This window comes from Delphinapterus leucas, chromosome 15 (assembly GCF_059928025.1).
Source record: "Delphinapterus leucas isolate spDelLeu-1000000601 "Yukka" chromosome 15, BTC_Dleu_Yukka2, whole genome shotgun sequence".
NCBI classification, from domain to species: Eukaryota; Metazoa; Chordata; class Mammalia; order Artiodactyla; family Monodontidae; genus Delphinapterus; species Delphinapterus leucas.
In genome coordinates, this window is record NC_143143.1 from 3,976,360 (window position 1) to 3,995,017 (window position 18,658).

At 49.9% G+C, this 18,658-nt stretch overlaps 1 protein-coding gene across 9 annotated transcripts in view; it reads right to left on the reverse strand.

The window, feature by feature from the left end:
• Window positions 1-11,304: 11,304 nt before the first annotated feature.
• The window catches only part of RNF216 (ring finger protein 216), a 171,987-nt gene continuing 164,633 nt past the window's right edge, over window positions 11,305-18,658 (reverse strand). For 7 of the 9 annotated variants that reach the window (XM_022565467.2, XM_089895553.1, XM_022565468.3 and 4 more), the window contains exons 16-17: window positions 15,092-15,161; window positions 11,305-14,339 (exon numbers count right to left, since the gene is read on the reverse strand). In XM_022565467.2, the coding sequence (XP_022421175.1) occupies window positions 14,020-14,339; window positions 15,092-15,161 (390 nt within the window). In that variant the 3' untranslated portion in view covers window positions 11,305-14,019. The other 2 variants (XR_016387720.1, XM_089895554.1) reach the window with 2 other exon arrangements.

The following is an 18,658-nucleotide window of genomic DNA, read 5'->3' on the forward strand; positions in this document are numbered from 1 at the left end:
CTCCTGGGTATTTACCCGAAGATCACTAAATCAAGGAGCTTCCCTGATGGTGCAGTGGTTGGGAATCAGCCTGCCAGTGCAGGGGTCACGGGTTCGAGCCCTGGTCCGGGAAGATTCCCACATGCCGTGGAACAACTGGGCCCGTGAGCCACAGCTACTGAGCCCACGTGCCACAACTACTGAAGCCCGCATGCCTAGAGCCTGTGCTCCGCACCGAGAGGACACTGCAATGAGAGGCCAGCACACCACACCGAAGAGTAGCCCCCGCTCGTCACAACTAGAGAAAGCCCGCGTGCAGCAACAAAGACCCAACGCAACCAAAAATAAATAAATAAATTTATTTTTAAAAAACCCACTAATTCGAAAAGATACATCTACCTCAGTGTTCATAGCAGCATTATTTATAATAGTCAAGATATAAAGACAGGGCTTCCCTGGTGGCACAGTGGTCGAGAGTCTGCCTGCCAATGCAGGGGACACGGGTTCGTGCCCCGGTCCGGGAAGATCCCACATGCCGCGGAGCGGCTAGGCCCGTGAGCCATGGCCGCTGAGCCTGCGCGTCCGGAGCCTGTGCTCCACAACGGGAGAGGCCACAACAGTGAGAGGCCCGCGTACCACAAAAAAAAAAAAAAAAAAAGATATAAAGACAACCTAAGTGCCCATCAATAGATGAATGGATAAAAATGGATAAAGAAGAGGTGCTACACACACACACACACACACACACACATACACATACACACACACACAATGGAATACTGCTCAGCCATAAAAAAGAATGAAATCTTGCCATTTGCGACAATGAGGCTGGGCCTAGAGGTATTATGCTAAGTGAAATAAGTCAAAGACGAATACCATACGATTTCACTTATATGTGGAATCTAAAAAACAAAACAAATGAGCAAACATAACAAAACAAACAGACTCAGACACAGGGAACAAACAGGTGGTTGCCAGAAGGGAGGGATTGGGGGGATGAGTGAAATAGGTGAAGGGGATTTAGAGGTACAAGCTTCCAGTTACAAAATAAATATCACCAGAATGAAATGTACAGCATAGGGAATATAGTCAATAATATTGTAATAACTTTGTATGGTGACAGATGGTAACCAGACTTGTGGTGATCATTTTGTAACGTATATAGTACATTAGTGTAATGTATACTATGTATATGTATAATCTAATGTACACTATGTTGTACACCTGAAACCAACACAACGTTGTAAGTCAATTATGCTTCAATAAAAAAATCAACAAACATAATAGGACTTCCCTGGAGATCCAGTGGTTAAGACTCCGCGCTTCCACGTCAGGGGACGCGGGTTTGATCCCTGGTTGGGGAAGATCCCACGTGCCGCACAGCATGGCCAAAAAAAAAAAAAAAAAAAATTCAACAAACATGACAAGTATGTACCGGCACACAGGCACTCAAAGTCATCAGTTCTCCCAGAAACAGATGGATATAAGCGTTCAGGCCAAGTGACTACTTTGGAGGTGACCCGGGGACAGGGAGAGGAGGGGAGAAGGAAGGCAATGGCAGGGCAGCACCGTGGGTACCGGGCCCTGAGCCCCTCTGGGTGGTTCAGGAGATCACGACGACACACTGCAGAGCCTTCCCTGAGGAGCAGGGACGCAGGCCTGTCACCACCAAACCTCTCCATCATGGTGGGCTGCTTTCCAGAGCGCCAAGCTGTACTCTGGACTTCCCCAGTGTGGACAGGACGGATGCGTGCCTGCAGCTGGGGGACTGCTGGGCGGGGGGCAGAGGGTGGCGCGGGGGTTCGAAGGCAGCACCTCTGCTGCAGAGGGGGAGCCGAGGGGATATGTGAGGGGCACCGACAGGGCTGCTACGGCCTATGTTGTCATGCACTTATTATCATGACCCCCGTTGTATTTATTTTATTCCAATTAACTAATTAAATAACTTTTAATTGTGGTAAAATACACTAGCACAAAAGCTGCCATCTTAACCATTTCTAATGGTTCAGCGATGTTAGGAATATCCACATTGTTGTGCCATCATCTAATCGCCACCGTAATCTCCAGAACTCTCATCTTGTAAAACTGACACTCTGTCCCCTCCCCCAGCCCCTGGCACCCACCCTTATACTGTCTGACTCTATGAATGTGATACTGTAGGGACCTCATCCAAGTGGAATCATACAGTATTTGTCCTTTTGTGAGTGGCTTATTTCACTCAACATAATGGCCTCAAAGTTCATCCATGCTGTAGCAGGTGCCAGCATCTCCTTCCTTTTTAAGGCTGAATACTATTCCATCGTATTGGTATGCCCCATCTGTCAGTGGACATTTTGGTTGCTTCCATCTATTGGCTATTGTGAATAATGCTGCTACGAACATAGGTGTACAAGACCCTGCTTTCAATTCTTTTTTTTCTCTTTGGCTGCACGGCATGGCATGTGAGATCTTAGTTCCCTGACCAGGGATTGAACCCATGCCCCCTGCAGAGGAAGTGTGGATTCTTAACCACTGGACTACCAGGGAAGTCCCCCTGCTTTTTTTTTTTTTTTTAATTTTAAAATTATTTATTTATTTATTTTTGGCTGCATTGGGTCTTCGTTGCTGCTTGCGGTCTTTCTCTAGTTGCAGAGAGCGGGGGCTACTCCTCGTTGTGGTACGCAGGCTTCTCATTGCGGTGGCTTCTCTTGTTGCGGAGCATGGGCTCTAGTTGCGTGGGCTCTAGTAGTTGTGGCCCACGGGCTTAGTTGCTCCGCGGCATGTGGGATCCTCCCAGACCAGGGATCAAACCCGTGTCCCCTGCATTGGCAGGCGGACTCCTAACCACTGCGCCACCAGGGAAGCCCTGCTTTCAATTCTTTTGGGCAGAAGTGGAATTGCTGGTTCATGTGGCCATTCCAATTTTAATGTTTTGAGGAACTGCCATAATGTTTTCCATAGCAGCTGCACCATTTCACATTCCCAGCAATGGTGCACGAGGGTTTTATTTTATTTTTTGACACACGCAGCATCGTATGCGTCCACTGCTCCATCCGTTCACTTGTCACCTAACACATGCCGGTTTTCCTTATCTGCCCAGACAGACCTCACTCTGTCTTCTCACGCTCAGCCCTGTGACATCCTGTCTTATCTACCTCGTCCACTGCTCATGGACGTTCACATCCTTTCTCATCTGTCATGACTGGCACAAACATGGCTGAATGGAACAACGGTGGGTAGGAGCCTTTTTACACGTCTCTGGGGTAAATTCCCGGAAGGATTAAAATTCTTGGGTCACTTGACATTTTGATAGATGTAGTCTGATGGCCGCCCCAAAAGACGCTCCCCCCGGCCCCTGCCCAGCTGTGGGTGTTTCTTTACACTTTTCCCAACGTGGATGGAATCACTCTTGAAGCTTCTTGCCAAGCTGAGAGGTGAGAACCCGGGTCCTACGTGTGTTGGTGTGTGCCATCAGCACTGTGCTCGGGTTAGTCTGCTAACTGGGAACACAGGGTGTCTGGCCCAGGGGGCTCCTGCCTGCTGGGCTGCCTCCTTTCCCAAAGCACCACTGGCAGATTTGAGGGGTGTAAATAAAAACCTCGTACATCTCCCAGGGCTCCAGATAAAGTCTCATCAAAGAGCTGGTAACCGGGACTTCCCTGGTGGTGCAGTGGTTAAGAATCCACCTGCCAGTGCAGGGGACACGGGTTCGAGCCCTGGTCTGGGAAGATCCCACATGCCTCCGAGCAACTAAGCCCATGTGCCACAACTACTGAGCCTGCACTCTAGAGCCTGCAAGCCACAACTACTGAGCCCATGTGCCACAACTACTGAAGCCTGCATGCCTAGAGCCAGTGCCCTGCAAAAAGAGTAGTCACTGAATAAGAAGCCAGTGCACCACAACTAAGAGTAGCCCCCGTTCGCTGCAACTAGAGAAAGCCCGTGTGCAGCGACAAAGACCCAATACAGCCAAAAATAAAAATAAAATAAATAAATTTATTTAAAAAAAAAGAAAAAGAGTTGGTAATCAAGGAGGCCCTGGGTCCCTGCAGCTCCAGATGTGCTCAAAGGGGCTCCAAGGTGGCTGATGGTCAGCCAGCCCCCTCACTCACCTGGGCCAAGGTCCTCCCCACAGAGGCTGTCCTCTTTGAGGGTGTAGGCTGTGCCCTGTCTGGCACACCCTTCCCCTTCTGTTTATTTTTTTCACTCTTTTTTTTTGTGTTTCTTTGTTTTGGATAGTTTCTATTGCTGTCTTCAAGTTCAGTAAACTTTTTTTTTTTTTCTTTTTTCCCCTGTAGTATCTAATCTGTTATTAATTCCACACAGGGTATTTTTTTTTAATATAAAACATTGTATAGTTTCATCTTTAGAAGTTTAATTTGGGTGGGTTTCCCCCCACCCCCTTTTTTTTTTATCATGCTCACGTCTTCTTTTGCCTTCTTGAGGGACTCGATTTACATCTATCTATAATAGCTGTTTTAATGTCCTTGTCTTCTAACTGTATCTCCTTGTTTCTAGTGATTGATTTTCTTCCAACCTTAATACGGGTTGTATTTTCCTGCTTCATTGCCTGCCTTGTAATTTTTGATCGGATGACAGATATTTAGATTTTCATGTTGTTGTATGCTGGATTTCTTTTCTCTCTTTTAAAAAATATCTTAATCAATTAATTAATTAATTTTTGGCTGTGTTGGGTCTTAGTTGTGGCAGTCAGGCTTCTCTCTAGTTGTGGCATGTGGGCTACCTAGTTGTGGCATGCAGGCTCTCTAGTTGTGACATGGGCTTAGTGGCCCTGTGGCATGTGGGATCTTAGTTCCCTGACCAGGGGTCGAACCCGTTCCCTGACCAGGGGTCGAACCCGCGTCCCCTGCGTTGGAAGGTGGATTCTTAACCGCTGGACCACCAGGGAGGTCCGAATTTCTTTTCTTTGTGTTTCTTTTAATGTCTGTTAGCTTCATATGTTTTTGCTCTGGGTTGAAGTTAAAGTACTTGGAACAGCTTGATCGTTTGGAGGCTTGCTTTTAAGTTTGGGGCCAAAGCAGCCCTTCAGCCTTTCATGCCCACTATGGCGGCGACACCTTTCTGAGAATTCTAGCCCTGATCCGTGCACTTAGGTTCTTTGCTCTGCTGTGGGGAACATGAACTATTCCCAGTGCTGTGTGGCCTTTGTGGGTCGTTTAGTCTGCTTCTTTCTGCTGGTTACTTCCTGGCCTGGCACCGGGTCCTCACATGCATTAACTCGTCAGTTGTCAGCTGAAGACAGAGGAGGCCCCTCTGCAGACCCCTAGAGCAGCTCTCCCCTCTTTTCTGCTCTTTTGCTCTGCGGATTCTCGGTCTCACCAAATTCTCAACTCTCCTCAACTCTGGGAGTCCACTGGTCTCCGCCAGGGCTTCCTGTTCCTGTGCTGCAGCCTGGACAACTCTCCAGAAAGGAGGCTGGGAAATTGTAGAGGTCACCTCATTTGTTTCTCTTGTCTCAGGGGTCACTGACTTTGCTCCTGTTGTCCACTGTCTGAAGACTATTGTTTCATATATTTTGTCTGATTTTTTAGTTATTTAAGGGGGGAGGGTAAATCCAGTCATCCTTGTTACTCCACATGGCCAGAAGTGGTATTTCTCCCCTCCCTCCCTCCCCCTCCTTCCTCTTTATTCTCCTTCTCTTTTTTAAAATAACAGCTTTATTGTGTGATAATTCACATACCATAAATTCATCACCTCAAAATGAAGGACTGTAGGGACTTCCCTGGCGGTCCAGTGGTTAAGACTCTTCGCTCCAAATGCAGAGGGCACGCACTCTTTAGCTGTCACCCCCTATCCCTCCATGGCCCCCTCCAACGCTAAGCAACCACTAATCTACTTTTTGTCTATATAGGTTTGCTGATTCACATAAAACCACACAACCTGCAGCCTTTTGTGTTTGGCTTCTTTCACTTAGCATGTTGTCAAGATTCATCCACATTGTCGGAGGTGTCAGGACTTCTTTCTTGTATGGCCAAATGATATCCCATTGTATGGAGAGACCCCATTTTGTTTATCCATTCGTCAGATGATGGACATTTGGATTGTTTCCACTTTTTGGCTATTTATGAATAATGCTAAATTATCATTGTATTAAACACATTCTAGGGAAACATCTCTGTAGATTTATAACCCCAGCTCTTGATATCTGCACCATCAGGACACCTGTAAAATCCCAGCCCATTAGAGCAGGGAGGGCTTTTCAGGCTACCCAGCCAACCCCTCCACTTCACAGATGGGGGAATTGATGCTCCAGCTGGCAGGTGACTTGCCCACCATACCAGTAGTGGAAGGAACACTCACCCACATTTTCTGATCCTAAAAACAATGAAGGTAACATTTGTGTGGCTCCTGTGGGTCGGGTTGCATCTTCACATACACTATCTCATGTGATGCCCTACATCCCCCTTCTGAGGTGGGTCTTTTTATCCTCATTTCACAGATTTCTTCTTCCAACAGTTATTGCCTAAGCACCCCAGACCCTGAACTGGTGCTGGAGATGTTGAGCTGGGCAGAATGGTGCTCCTGGGATTTCAGGGAGGCAGGCACTGTGGAAAATATTCCAAAGGTAGGGAATCAATCAAAGATGGTTAGTGCCTCATGAGGATAGAGGTCAGGGGACTGGGCTGTGTCTCAGAGGCAGGAAATGGCAGAGCTGGGTAGGAACGCCCAGCTTTAAGGTCGCTCTAGGCTTCCTTTTTGGCCTTACTCCCCATCAGAAGGGAGAGAAAGGATATGTCTGTGGGGGAGGTGTCAGCTTCCCCGAGGTCTGAGGCTGTGAGCAGGCTTGGCCCCCAGGGTGCCTGGGACAGGGGCAGCCGGGCCTCCAGCAGGTCGCCGAGATGTGCCTCTGCCTGCACAGTGCCCTTCCCTTGAGCTATGGGCAGGTCTCTGTCTTATAGAGACATTGACCCTTATAACTCATGCGTTTCAGCATGCGAGGTGAAGCTGCCTTTGAAGACTGGGCAAGGACGCCTGGTGGAGGTGATTTAGAGCCCTAACTCTGGGCTGTGCTCATTTTATAATCATAGCTTCGCTTTTGTTCCAATTTGGTTTCTCTGTTTTTATATCATATGTATTTTTGGTAAGTGGCCTTAAACGCGATAGAAATGAGTAAAGAGGGGGAGGGGGAAAGAGAGAGAGACAGAGAGGACCAGACTTGGGGCCAACAGAGAAAGGAGGGACAGAGCCATTTAAGAAGGCTGCGGCCACAGTCCCCCCCAGGCGCCTCTTCCAGCCGTGAGAGGCGAGCCGCGCACAGGGGGTCACAGGGCTTGGTTTGGGGCACGCTGGGCGCTGCGCGAGGTGGTTTGTGTGCGCTGGCCCCGGGGAGCCCTTGACAGCCCCCGCCCGTCGTGCTGGGGGGAAGCTCGGGCCGCTAGGGGCGAGGGGCCCTGGGAGGCCATCTACGGGGCTGCAGTCTCAGACAAACCGCATCAGGGCTCAAAGCTGCCCGCGGCGGTTTCTAGCCATTGCGCTCTCTTGCTCGGGGTGGTTTCCTGCTGCCGAGGCCGTGGAGGAGCGGGTGGAGCAGCGGCGGGGCGAAGGGGGCCGCTGGCTCCGGGGCGGGAGAAGCTCGGTTGGGCCCTGGTGGGGGCTTGGAGGGGAGGGGAGGAGGGACAGCACCGGGTCTGCTACCCGACGCCCAGTAACCAGAGGGCCGGAGAGAGGGCTCGGCGGGGCAGGAGGCTACTCCCCCTGTCGCCGCACCCAACCTACTGACAAGCCCTAGGCGATGAAGAGGAGCCAGGTTGGGGTCTTTCCCCACCCTCTTGGCTGGAGGCACCCCCTCTAGGCCACCTCCCCAGCCCATGGGAGCCTCCTGCTACGTCTTCTGTTCCCGCGGTCTGGTGTTTTAGTGGCATGTTTTTTGTCACCACTGCTGCGGAGCCTGACAGCCCAAGCCCACCCAGTTGAGTGGCGCCTTCCTGAGGCCCAGCCTAAGCCTGTACCATTTAGTGGCGCGTGCACAGGTGCCCACTGTGTGCAGGGCGTGGGGCATGTTCTCAGTGCCGCAAGGATTTTATTTTTTATACAGCAGGTTATTAGTCATCAATTTTTTTTTTTTTTTTTTTTGCGGTACGCGGGCCTCTCACTGTTGTGGCCTCTCCCGTTGCGGAGCACAGGCTCCGGACACGCAGGCTCAGCGGCCATGGCTCAAGGGCCCAGTCACTCCGCGGCATGTGGGAATCTCCTGGACCAGGGCACGAACCCCTGTCCCCTGCATCGGCAGGCGGACTCTCAACCACTGCGCCACCAGGGAAGCCCCTAGTCATCAATTTTATACACATCAGTGTACACATGTCAATCCCAATCGCCCAATTCATCACACCACCACCTCCACACACACACACACACACCGCCCCCCCCGGCCCGGCTTTACCCTCTTGGTGACCATATGTTTGTTCTCTACATCTGTGTCTTAATTTCTGCCCTGCAAACCGGTTCATCTGTACCATTTTCTAGGTTCCACATATATGCGTTAATATACGATGTTTTTCTCTTTCTGATTTACTTCACTCTGTATGACAGTCTCTAGATCCATCCACGTCTCAACAAATGACACGAGGGTTTTAACTGGCACCTTCTAAGGCAAAGCCAAGCCAAGCCAGTGATCAGTCCTTGCCAAAAATGTGCTGATGAAGGGAGAGGAACTGGTTCTCCAACATAATCCTGACTAAGAGGGATGACACAGATGGGGATTTAGATGTGACCATTTCCCACCAGGGGTCATGGGAACAAAGGGCCAGCAGGCTGGGGAGGGTTGGCTGTGCACCAGCCTTCAGGAAAGAGATTTTAATAAGCCCAAAGAGAATGCTAACAGAGCCTGCAGCAAGAGGTTATAAAACAAGGAGCTAATTAAAAATCATGTTTCAGAAGCACTTGCTCATACGTACCTTGTTACTGCTCAAGATAGACTGAAAATCTGCACATCTGGCTTACTGGTTTTGTGAAATACACCATATATATCACAGAAAAAAAATACACTGGAAGGAAACACATCAAAATATTAGTAGTAGTTACCTTTGGGTAACAAAGCACTTCTTCTTTATACTTTTCTGTGTTTTCAATTTTTTTTTCCATTTAAAAACATTTACAATTGGCAAATATATTAAAAAAAGACACTTTTTTAAGGATGGAAAAAATAAAAGTTTGGACATTACAATGACAAATGCTCCTGACCTAAAAGCAGTTTTACCTAAAGAAAGAGGTGAAAATAGAAGTGATGTCTCCATGAGGTCAGATTACAGAGGGCATGACTTAGGACAGCAGGGTGGACCATGGTCACAAAGATGTGCCAATGAGGGGCGAGAGCACAGCCAAAAGCTCTCACCTGTGGTGGGCTGACACAGCTTTGCAGGAGAGGAATCTGGCAAAGCTACTGAAATATACCTGGAGAAAAGGGAGCCCTCCTACATTGTCAGCAGGAATGTAAATTGGTGCAGCTACTATGGAAAACAGTATGGAGGTTCCTAAAAAAACTTAAAATAGAGTTACCATATGATCCAGCAATTCCAGTCCTGGGGTTATATCTAGAAAAGGCAAAAACTCTAATTCGAAAAGATACATGCACCCCAACATTCTTAGCAGCATCATTTACAATAGCCAAGACATGGAAGCAACCTGAGTGTCCATCGACAGATGAATGGATAAGGAAGATGTGGTACATATATACAATGGATACTACTCAGCCATAAAAAAGAATGAAATAATGCCACTTGCAGCAACATGGATGGACCTAGAGATTATCATACTAAGTGAAGTAAGTCAGACAGAAGGACAATCATATGACATCACTTATATGTGGAATCTAAAAAATAGTACAAATGAACTTATTTATGAAACAGAAACAGACTCACAGACACAGAAAACAAACTTATGGTTACCAAAGGGGAAGGCGGTGGGGGATAAACTGGGAGTATGGAATTAACAGATGCATGCTACCATGTATAAAATAGATAAACAAGAAGGATTTACTGTATAGCACAGGTAACTATGTTCAATAGCTTGTAAAAAAACTATAACGGAAAAAATGTTTTAAAATCTAGATATATATACGTATAACCAGATCACTTTGCTGTACACCTGAAACTAACACAATATTGTAAATCAACTATACTTCAAAAAAAAAAAATACACACACACCCCATTCTTTGATTCACAACTCCACTGCTGGAAATTTATCTATTGCAACATCAAAGGGAATGTTCACTGAGGTGTTGTGTGTGGTGGCAAGACTTTGCAAGCATCCAAATTTTCTTTAATGGGGCAATGGTTGGCAAATATATACAAAGAAATATCATGGAAGGCATAAAAGGCACAAATTAGAGCTATATTGACCCACAGACCTGGAGGGTACTCCATGACTGCAAAGAGAGAAAAGTGAGTTTCAGCCAAAAGTATGAAACCACTTTTGTAACAACAAAGGCCCAGAGCCCTGATAAGCAGGTGCATGTTGAAATGTGCTGGAGGGCGAGTGGGGTAAAGAGGGAGGAATGTGACTCTGGTTACTTGAATGGAGGATGGGAAAAAAAGATGGTAGTAGATTGCGGGGCAAAAACATTACTTATCTACTGATGGAAACTGTAGAATAGTCTATATTGCTGCAAATACGTAAATATGGAACATGTACAGGAACAAGAACTAGATGGCATGGGTAAATTTAAAAATACACCGATTTAGAAGCTGGTAATGCAGGTACACCTTTTTCAGATGTGCAATTAAAAAAAAAAGTCACTCAGTAAAAAGTTGCAAGTGGAGAAGAGGATAGCATGCTTTCTCAACATCTGAGCCCGAGTGTGCTGTGATCCACCCGTGCCCAGGGTACCCTCCAGGCCTGGCAGATGGCAGGAAGTGTGTGGAAGGGGGTGTACCTGCAGCTTCACTGCCTAGGGGCTCCCTGTTCTCAGGACTGGCCTCCTGAGTGAGGTTTCTCCCTTTTGCATCCACCTCCAGGGCCGAGTCAGTGGCTTGCTGCAGGGGCCTGGAAGAGGAGCTGACCATACTTTCTTGAAGGGGAGTCTGTACCGAAAAACAAATAAAAAACCCCCTTTGTGCCCAACCCGACCTGGGCAGCCACCCAGGCAGGGTTAGCATAATGGATCACCTGATCTTCCTCCTGAGCAGGCCCAGCCCCTCGGGGCTCCTTTGGGATCAGATCCTGCAGCTCTCCAGCAGCATCCCGACCTCCGCTCTGGGTGAGCAGTGTTACATGAAGTGTTATCACTCCCCTGGAATCCGCTGGCTTTCAGTCTGAGCAGCCCCTGTAACTCTGTGGGGTCGTGGGGCCTGCCTGGTCAGGCCGTGTGGAGAAACTAAACCAGAGAGCAGTCTGCACAAACATTTATTTACAAAAAACCAAGTTACATATGGTACAGGCTTTTTACATAACACAGTAGTTTAAACAATTATTTTATGTATTTTTACTACCAGAAGGTATTTAGTAAACTAATCGTTTTTGCTATTTTTATACAAAGTGACAGGTCATGCACATTTTTTTTAAGTTTTAAAATCTTTTGCTAAGTGCAAATACTAGATTCTTCTCTCCAGTTTTAAGGCAAGAATGGGACTGTTGCTGGGCAGTCTCTCGCTCCAGGGAGCAAGCAAGGCAGCCCAGAGGGGAAGGTGCCAGGCTGCCTCCGGGACTGCTCTGTCCCCCAGACAGGGGCTGATCTCTGGGGGTGTCCTGTCGTTTGCATCTTGCAGCCACTGACTGGTTTGTCTGATGGTTATGGCGCCCTCTCTCCCCAACCCCATCACTAGTACAGGCTGCTTCTCCAAGACACGAGGCACCTACAGGGTCATTTTGCAGACATGACGGGGCTCACACTTGGGTCAGAACTTGAGGCAAAAGTGACTGTGCTACATCTGCAGACCCGCGAGCCGCTCCACAGCCTGGCTCAGGGAGGAACGTTAGCCATCAGGCGCCCTCGGCTCAGAAAGGCAGGAGTGGTTCCCTAGCTGCCTTGTGTGGCTAAAAACAGCCAGAACTCATCTCAAAAGACAAGTCTTCAGTTTGGCCTTGGGGGAATTATTCTGGTCTCCCTCCTGTGCGGCAACCTTTGGACCTTCACATGCCAGGTCCTAGGGCAGTTGCTGGACTGCAGTGTCAAGGGCATGCAACACCAGCCCAAGGTCTGTCCTTGCTGCTGCCCCAGGACCTCCGTGGAGCCACGTACCCTGGGCTGCTGGGCAAAGATGGAAGCTGGTTCCTTCGTTAGATGATGAATCGGGTCAGAGACCCAGAAGGTTCTGGTGGGCTGGGGTGAGCACTGTCACCAGTGGGGCAGGTTGACAGCACCTGGGGTCACCTTCCCCATCCGGTGGGACATCTGTTGGCAGTTCACAGCCCTCAGGGACCCTCCCTTGGGGAAACACGGGGAACATGCTTGAAAGGTACTTGAAGAAATACTGTTGCTGTGCCCCGAGGGCAGGGGCAGGAAGCCCGGCAGGGAAAGGCTCCTGGCAGCAGAGACTCAGTGTAGCCTCTCTTCATGCGCCCCCCACCCCAAGCCCAGGGGGCCACCTATCCGCAAACCCCAAACCCAGAGGAAAGACAGCAATAACAGGCAACCTGGCACATCACCTCTCCATTTTAATCTCTGAAAAACATCTGAGAGGCTGATGGCAACGGGTGACCAGACAGTGATGCCTGGTCCTCTCTGACCACACAGAGGGGTCCTCTCTGAGGTCTGTGTGTGTGAACTTCGGGGAACCCCATAGCCATCAGAGCTTCAGCAAGAGTAACGGAGGCCAACACAGGGAGCCAGGCAGGTTCATTCCCCACTGAGGCCTCTGCTCTGCACATGGGCTGGAGCATGAAGTACTGCAGAGCGGGTGGCCGGGGTGAGGCTCAAACACCTGGCTGGGGCTGGACAGCAAAAGGCAACTGGGAACATGGCGGGGACTCCCAAGCAAACCCATAGCCGGACTCGCCTGACCTCAGGAAAAGGTAGCTGCCAAGCGCAACCTGGGTCATGTACCTGCTGGGGAAAGCCAGCGCCACCATACCTTAGGGGAGAATCTGTTCATTACCTGGGTGGTGGCAAACACGGCTCCCTGGGAGAGCCACCAGGCCTCTGTCACAGCTACTTCAAAAGGATCTTGTGGTTGGCAAAAATTTCAGGACCATCCCACCCTCCTCAACTGCCAGGCGTGGGGCAACAGGTTTCTTTGACTTTGCAGAGACCGAGGGAGAGAAACTCTAGTAGAGGCCACAGAAAACTGGGAAGGTTCAAAGTGAGTAAACGGCAAATGTTTCTTTAGGTAAACTACAAACATCCCATTGCATGAAATGGCTCTCTGTGGTCTCATCCGAGAGGATCAAGAGGGGAGGTGAGACCCTGGAACAATCACTGTGATGGCAGCCTGGGGTACTGCACTTGGACACGGTCCACAGCCACCCCAACCTGAGCAGCGCTCCCAGGTCTGTGGACATCGCTCTGCCACTTAGACCAACCGGCTCAGGGCAGTGGGGTGCACCTCACTCTAGGTGGGCTTCAGAGCGAGGGGGGTAGAAGAACCAGGCCTCCACGACACGGTCCCAAGCTCTCAGCTTTCTCGAAACCGCACTACTTGTTACTTCACTTTATTATGGATCACACTGCTACGGTAAGGAAGGCTTACGTGGTTTTTAACTGAGAGACTTCCGTTGTCTGCCAGGGGGAGGGGATGGAGGCAAACATTTCCCTTCATCTATTTCTGCAGGGACGTGAGTGATAGAGACGGGCTACCTTGTGGCCCAGGGCCACCACGTTGGCTGCTAGGACGGCAGAACTCTTCAGGAAGAGGGTTTTGCTGCCCGTATCTCTGGCCCAATCCTGTTACGGGCACCCAGAGGGTACTAGCCTGCTGATCACCCCTCAAGGAGCAGTGGCCCTTCCCAGGAAGAAATCCAGCCTATCCATTCGACAGGCAAGTCCGTCAGCCCTACTTAGCAGGCCTGGGCACAGCCATCAGCCTTGGGGGCAAAGGAGCATCTATCCAGCCTCCAGCCTGCACAGGATGCTTGGCGGGGCTCCCAGGAGGGGTGGGGCCTGGGTGTCAGAAGCGATGCCGTGGCTGGGGGCCAAAGTGCATAGGCAGGTTGTGCTCCAGCGGCATGTGGACGGGGGCGAAGTCGTAATTGACTCGTACATTGGGCAGAGGGGGCACATAGGGTGCTGGGATGGGGCCCATGTTGAGGGGGAAGTTGTTGAACATGGGCCGGACAGGAGGCAGGGGGAAGGCTGGGTGCACAAAGGCATAGGGGGGGATCTGTGGCTGGTGCAGGTTCTGTGGGACGGGCCTCGGCAGGGCTTCGATCCTCTGGACTTTCTCTGGAGGCTTCTCCAAGGGGGGCCCAATGCGTTTGAAGGTATTCTCTGAAAAGAAGATGGGATTTAGTAGAGAAAACAGTTAAATCCCACTGTGCTCGGATCTGGCTTGGGACCAGAGCTGCATATCCTGATCCTGGTCCCAGGGGCCCTGAGCTGTAGGCTGACAGCCTGGAGCATGAGGGCAGACCGGGAACCTCCAACTTTCAGCATCATTCTTCCCTCCTGTGGACACAGGAGGGGTGGCCAGGCCAGAATAAGGCCGATTAAAGCCCAAAACGTAGCATGCAAGCATGGGTGCATAGCCCCCTAACCAGCCATCACCAAGGACAAAACCATACTTCCCAACGAGTGTCACACTCCACAAGGATCACCTTGGAAGGAGACAAGACTGATCCAGCTCAGAACAGGTGGAGCTTCTGTCAGAGAATTTCCTTTAGAGCCAGGGCGTGGATGGCCACTTACAGAAACTCCATTTCATTCCTCTGTAACCTCAGAGGGGCCTACTGTCGTTTTAAGTCTGCTTTCGCTTCTATTTGCTTCCTAAGCTCCAACTCACCCCTTGGGACCTCCTGGCCATCAAGGAGCTGCTGAAACTGTGTCTATGCTTTCAGGGCCTTTCCCAGAGGGAGGTGGATATGTGGGTGAGGTATATAAGTGGCCACCTGAGGGACAGCACTCCCCGGTGGTCCCTGGCTGGGTGGAGTGCCAGGATCCCGATGCAAGCCGGCAGCGGGGTCTCCTCCTCCCCTGTGCACATGGAGTGAGTGAGCACAGGGCCTGTCTTGGGGAGCACTTGCCTCCATTCTTTCTTTTCTGTTCCTCTTCGGCCTCCTTCTGGATTTCCTCAATTAGCTTCTCATCATCTTCCTAGGAGAAAGGAAAGAAGATGACAAGCTTGCTCTCAGCCAGCTCCATGCAGCGCTGAGGCCCTCCCGGAATGCGCGGGAGGCCGGCTTGCTGCCGATCAGCAATGGGGCTAAGCCAGAAACCTGCTGCTGACCAGCGAGGTCGTGGGCTTGCATACCACCCATTCCCAGTTCCCCGAGAATCTTCTTCCTTCATCATTAGACGGTGTTCCCATGAGGAAGCCCATCTGAAAGGCTGGGACCAAGGAGCGGGTCTGTGCACTGCAGGTGGCTGTCTGGGAGCTGGGCTAAGAGAGCCTGCTCTGTTCACTGAGCTGTAAGGTAAGAACTTCCCACAGCTCGAAGAGGGCAGACTGATAACCCAAGGGTTTGGTATGGGGGTGAGTCTGGAGTGGGCAGGGCCTGAGGAGTTTCAGATCTTGAGTCTACAAACTCTGAGCAAGAAGCGCTCTCTGTAGAGCCCGGAAGTCTTGCTGGCTCCCCGAACTGAGCTGGACAAAAGACTATGCAGGCCTGCTGAGCCCTGAAGCTGGCCTTTAGCTCCTAGACAGTGGTGGGCTGCAGAAGGAGCAGCATCCCGCCAGCAGAACAGTGGCCTGGGCCACAGGGAAGGGCACAGCAGTCTAAGAACAACTCCCCTGTAGACCTCCCCATCTCCCCTTCTCAAACTCAGGCTTGGTAGGCCTGCTTCGCTAACAGGCAATTCAGACTTGGATTATCCCAGCCTGGGGACAGAGCCAAGTAGGCGCTCTGGGTTCAGGCAGATGTGTGGGCTTCACCACGGAAACTCAGGGGTCTGTGCCACATACAGTTCCCCCATCTCCACCTGCCCCAGGCACCGTGAACTGGGCTGCTGGCCCGGGACAGACAACCTGAACCATGCCTGTTCTGTGTAATGTCCTGGGGGTTCAACCCACTCCTCAGCGGCCCTGCAAAACGGCTGGGGACTGAAAGGACACTCGCTGGATTGAAAACACCACCAATACGGTGCATGTCTTTGCTGCCAGCCGCAGGGCTGCTGCTGAACCAGCATGGCCACGGAGGGCATGGGACTTAACGTCTACCCGCCACGAGCTGGGGCTCGACAAAGAGCAGAGTTGACACTGCAGCCACAACCTGAGCGTGGCAAGTGCACTGATCAAACCGAGAGACAGGCAGGCGTGTCCTGTTTCCTGGGGTCTTGCAGTAGCTTCTCCAGGAGTTAAGGGCAGTCAAACTGGGAAGAAGTAAGGAGAAGGGCAGTGGTGCCCAGTGTGGGGTGGGGAAGCATAAGCCAAGTTTCAGGACTTCCAGAAGCCTGCTAGAAATGTGTGTTGCCCCAGACGACGCATCAGGCGAGGCCTCTCCACATGGCCCGTGTGGTCTGGGCTGGAACACTGCCAGTGATAACTCTGGAGTTTTCATGCTGATTGGATGCTCTGGACTGGCTGACGTCACCCGTGGCACTTCTGGGAGGTGAATGGAGAAACACAGAAGGGAGTGCATGAGCTGGAAAGAACCCCTGGAAAACCTTGGACCAGGGGAGAGCACAGCAGCCTCAGCGTGGAGCTGGGCAATGGGCAGTCTGCATGCAATGGGCAGTTACTAATGTCATAACCAAGATGGTAACTTGTGATTTCAGACAGTTATGGCCCCTCCCTGATTCTGGAGTTCATGAGTGTCGTTCACTCATTGTGTATTGGACACCTACTCTATAAAAACCCTAAGACATGCTCATGCAGCCTCTTTGTGAACACTCCAAATGAGGAAACTTACTACTCTACAGAGTAATCACTAAGCCAATCAACACTAAGGGCTCCAGTAATGCAGCAGGCTTTGGTGGAGGCAGTCTGAAGCTCTCCATGTGAATGTCAAGATAAATTCTACCACTATCGAGATTAGGAGCTGGCAAAGATCTTCATTTTGGTGCCAGTGGCAAGCCTAGGAAAAAAGATTAAAAAAAAAAAAAAAAGAGTAATCTAGAAAAATGGAAAGTAGGAGAGTTGTTGCTCTGCACTGCTCACTGAGTGACCTGGGCAAATTCCTGAACATCTGAGTCTGGGGATCTCATCTGTAAAATGGGCTGTTGTAAGGAACGTATGAGCTCAATTGTGTAAAGGACCCAGCACAAAGCAAGTACTCCTCATTAAAGACAGGAAAGTTGTGAAAATGGCAGGAATAAAGATTTCAGAAAGATGAAAAGTTTCAAGAGAAAGTGGTAAAGATTGGGAGATGCCCTAACATTTCTCTCAGTGGCTTCTTTATGGTATGAGTGAGGTTTCCTGCCTCTGGTCATTTATTAATTATAACTATTAGTGCTACATCACCATCACCCTCACCCCCACTATCTCATCCCTTTTCTATCACATCACTTAAATGTGGTCATGCCCATCAGTACCCAGAGGGACACCTAAGGCCTCTGATGGCACAGGAAGGCACCTTAGAAACCAGCCATTCTAACTTCCCTCTACCACAGAAAGTAAGGTCCCAGAGCAGGTAAGTTGTTCAAAGTTATGGTTAGTTGGCGGTGGACTAGGCAGTGTCACTCAAATACCTTTCCTGGAGAAAATCCACAGAAAACTACTTTGAAGGTTCCCTGTCCCTGTCGTTTGATTTGAAAATGTGGGGGGTATATGTATGCTTTCATTCAAGAATATGTATCGTGTGTCCAGTATGCATCAGGCACTGAACTGGATGTACAGCTAAGAATAAGGCAGACCTGGTCCCTTCCCTCATGGAGCTTCTATTTTTGTGCTGTGATCACAATTCCAGCTGGCATTCCACTTTGGAATCCTACATGGGCCTAAAGAGTAATTTCACAGCATTAAAGACTAACCCCTGACCCCCACCCCCTCTTTCCCTTCTGACTGTCTTGTGACATTTCTGTCAGAATAAATGAAGAATGAGGGATACTTTCTGAGTAAAAGATTCCAGGTCTCTTATAGCACTGTTAAGGGTATGGATGAACAGGGCATCTGACCGATTTTTATCAATACTAAGTTTCCTGTGATAAATCCAAACGCTCCTGGTAAAGTTCGCCCCTGAATAAATGCAATGTAAGAATTCCCTTAGGCGGGTCTGAGGCACTTGCACAGGCAAGTGTGAGTTGAGCGTCCTGATACGGATCTGCCGGCTCTCTGGAGGACAGAGCAGCCAGGTCCACGAGCTGGCAGAAACTCCCAGGCTGCCACTGAGAGCTCTTCCGGGGTTGGGGGGCGGGAGAAGCCTTAGAGCCTTGAGTTCTTCACCTTTTGAAGAGAGCCACCTGGAGCCTCTTCCCTTCCTTCCTTTGCTCTGATCACTCTCCTGATTTGTTAAGTGGACTCAGGACTATTTGTCCTTAAGCTCTGGCTTTCCCTGGTTAGGCAGTGCTCTTACGGTCTAAATACAGTCTGTATTTCACAAGAAAATGTCAGCACTCAACTATTTTGAGCAGTGATTGTTACCATAAAGAATGAGCGAATTGTTAGTTACACCTAGAATATGGGTTAAGTGTTTCAGATTTCAACTTTCTCCAAC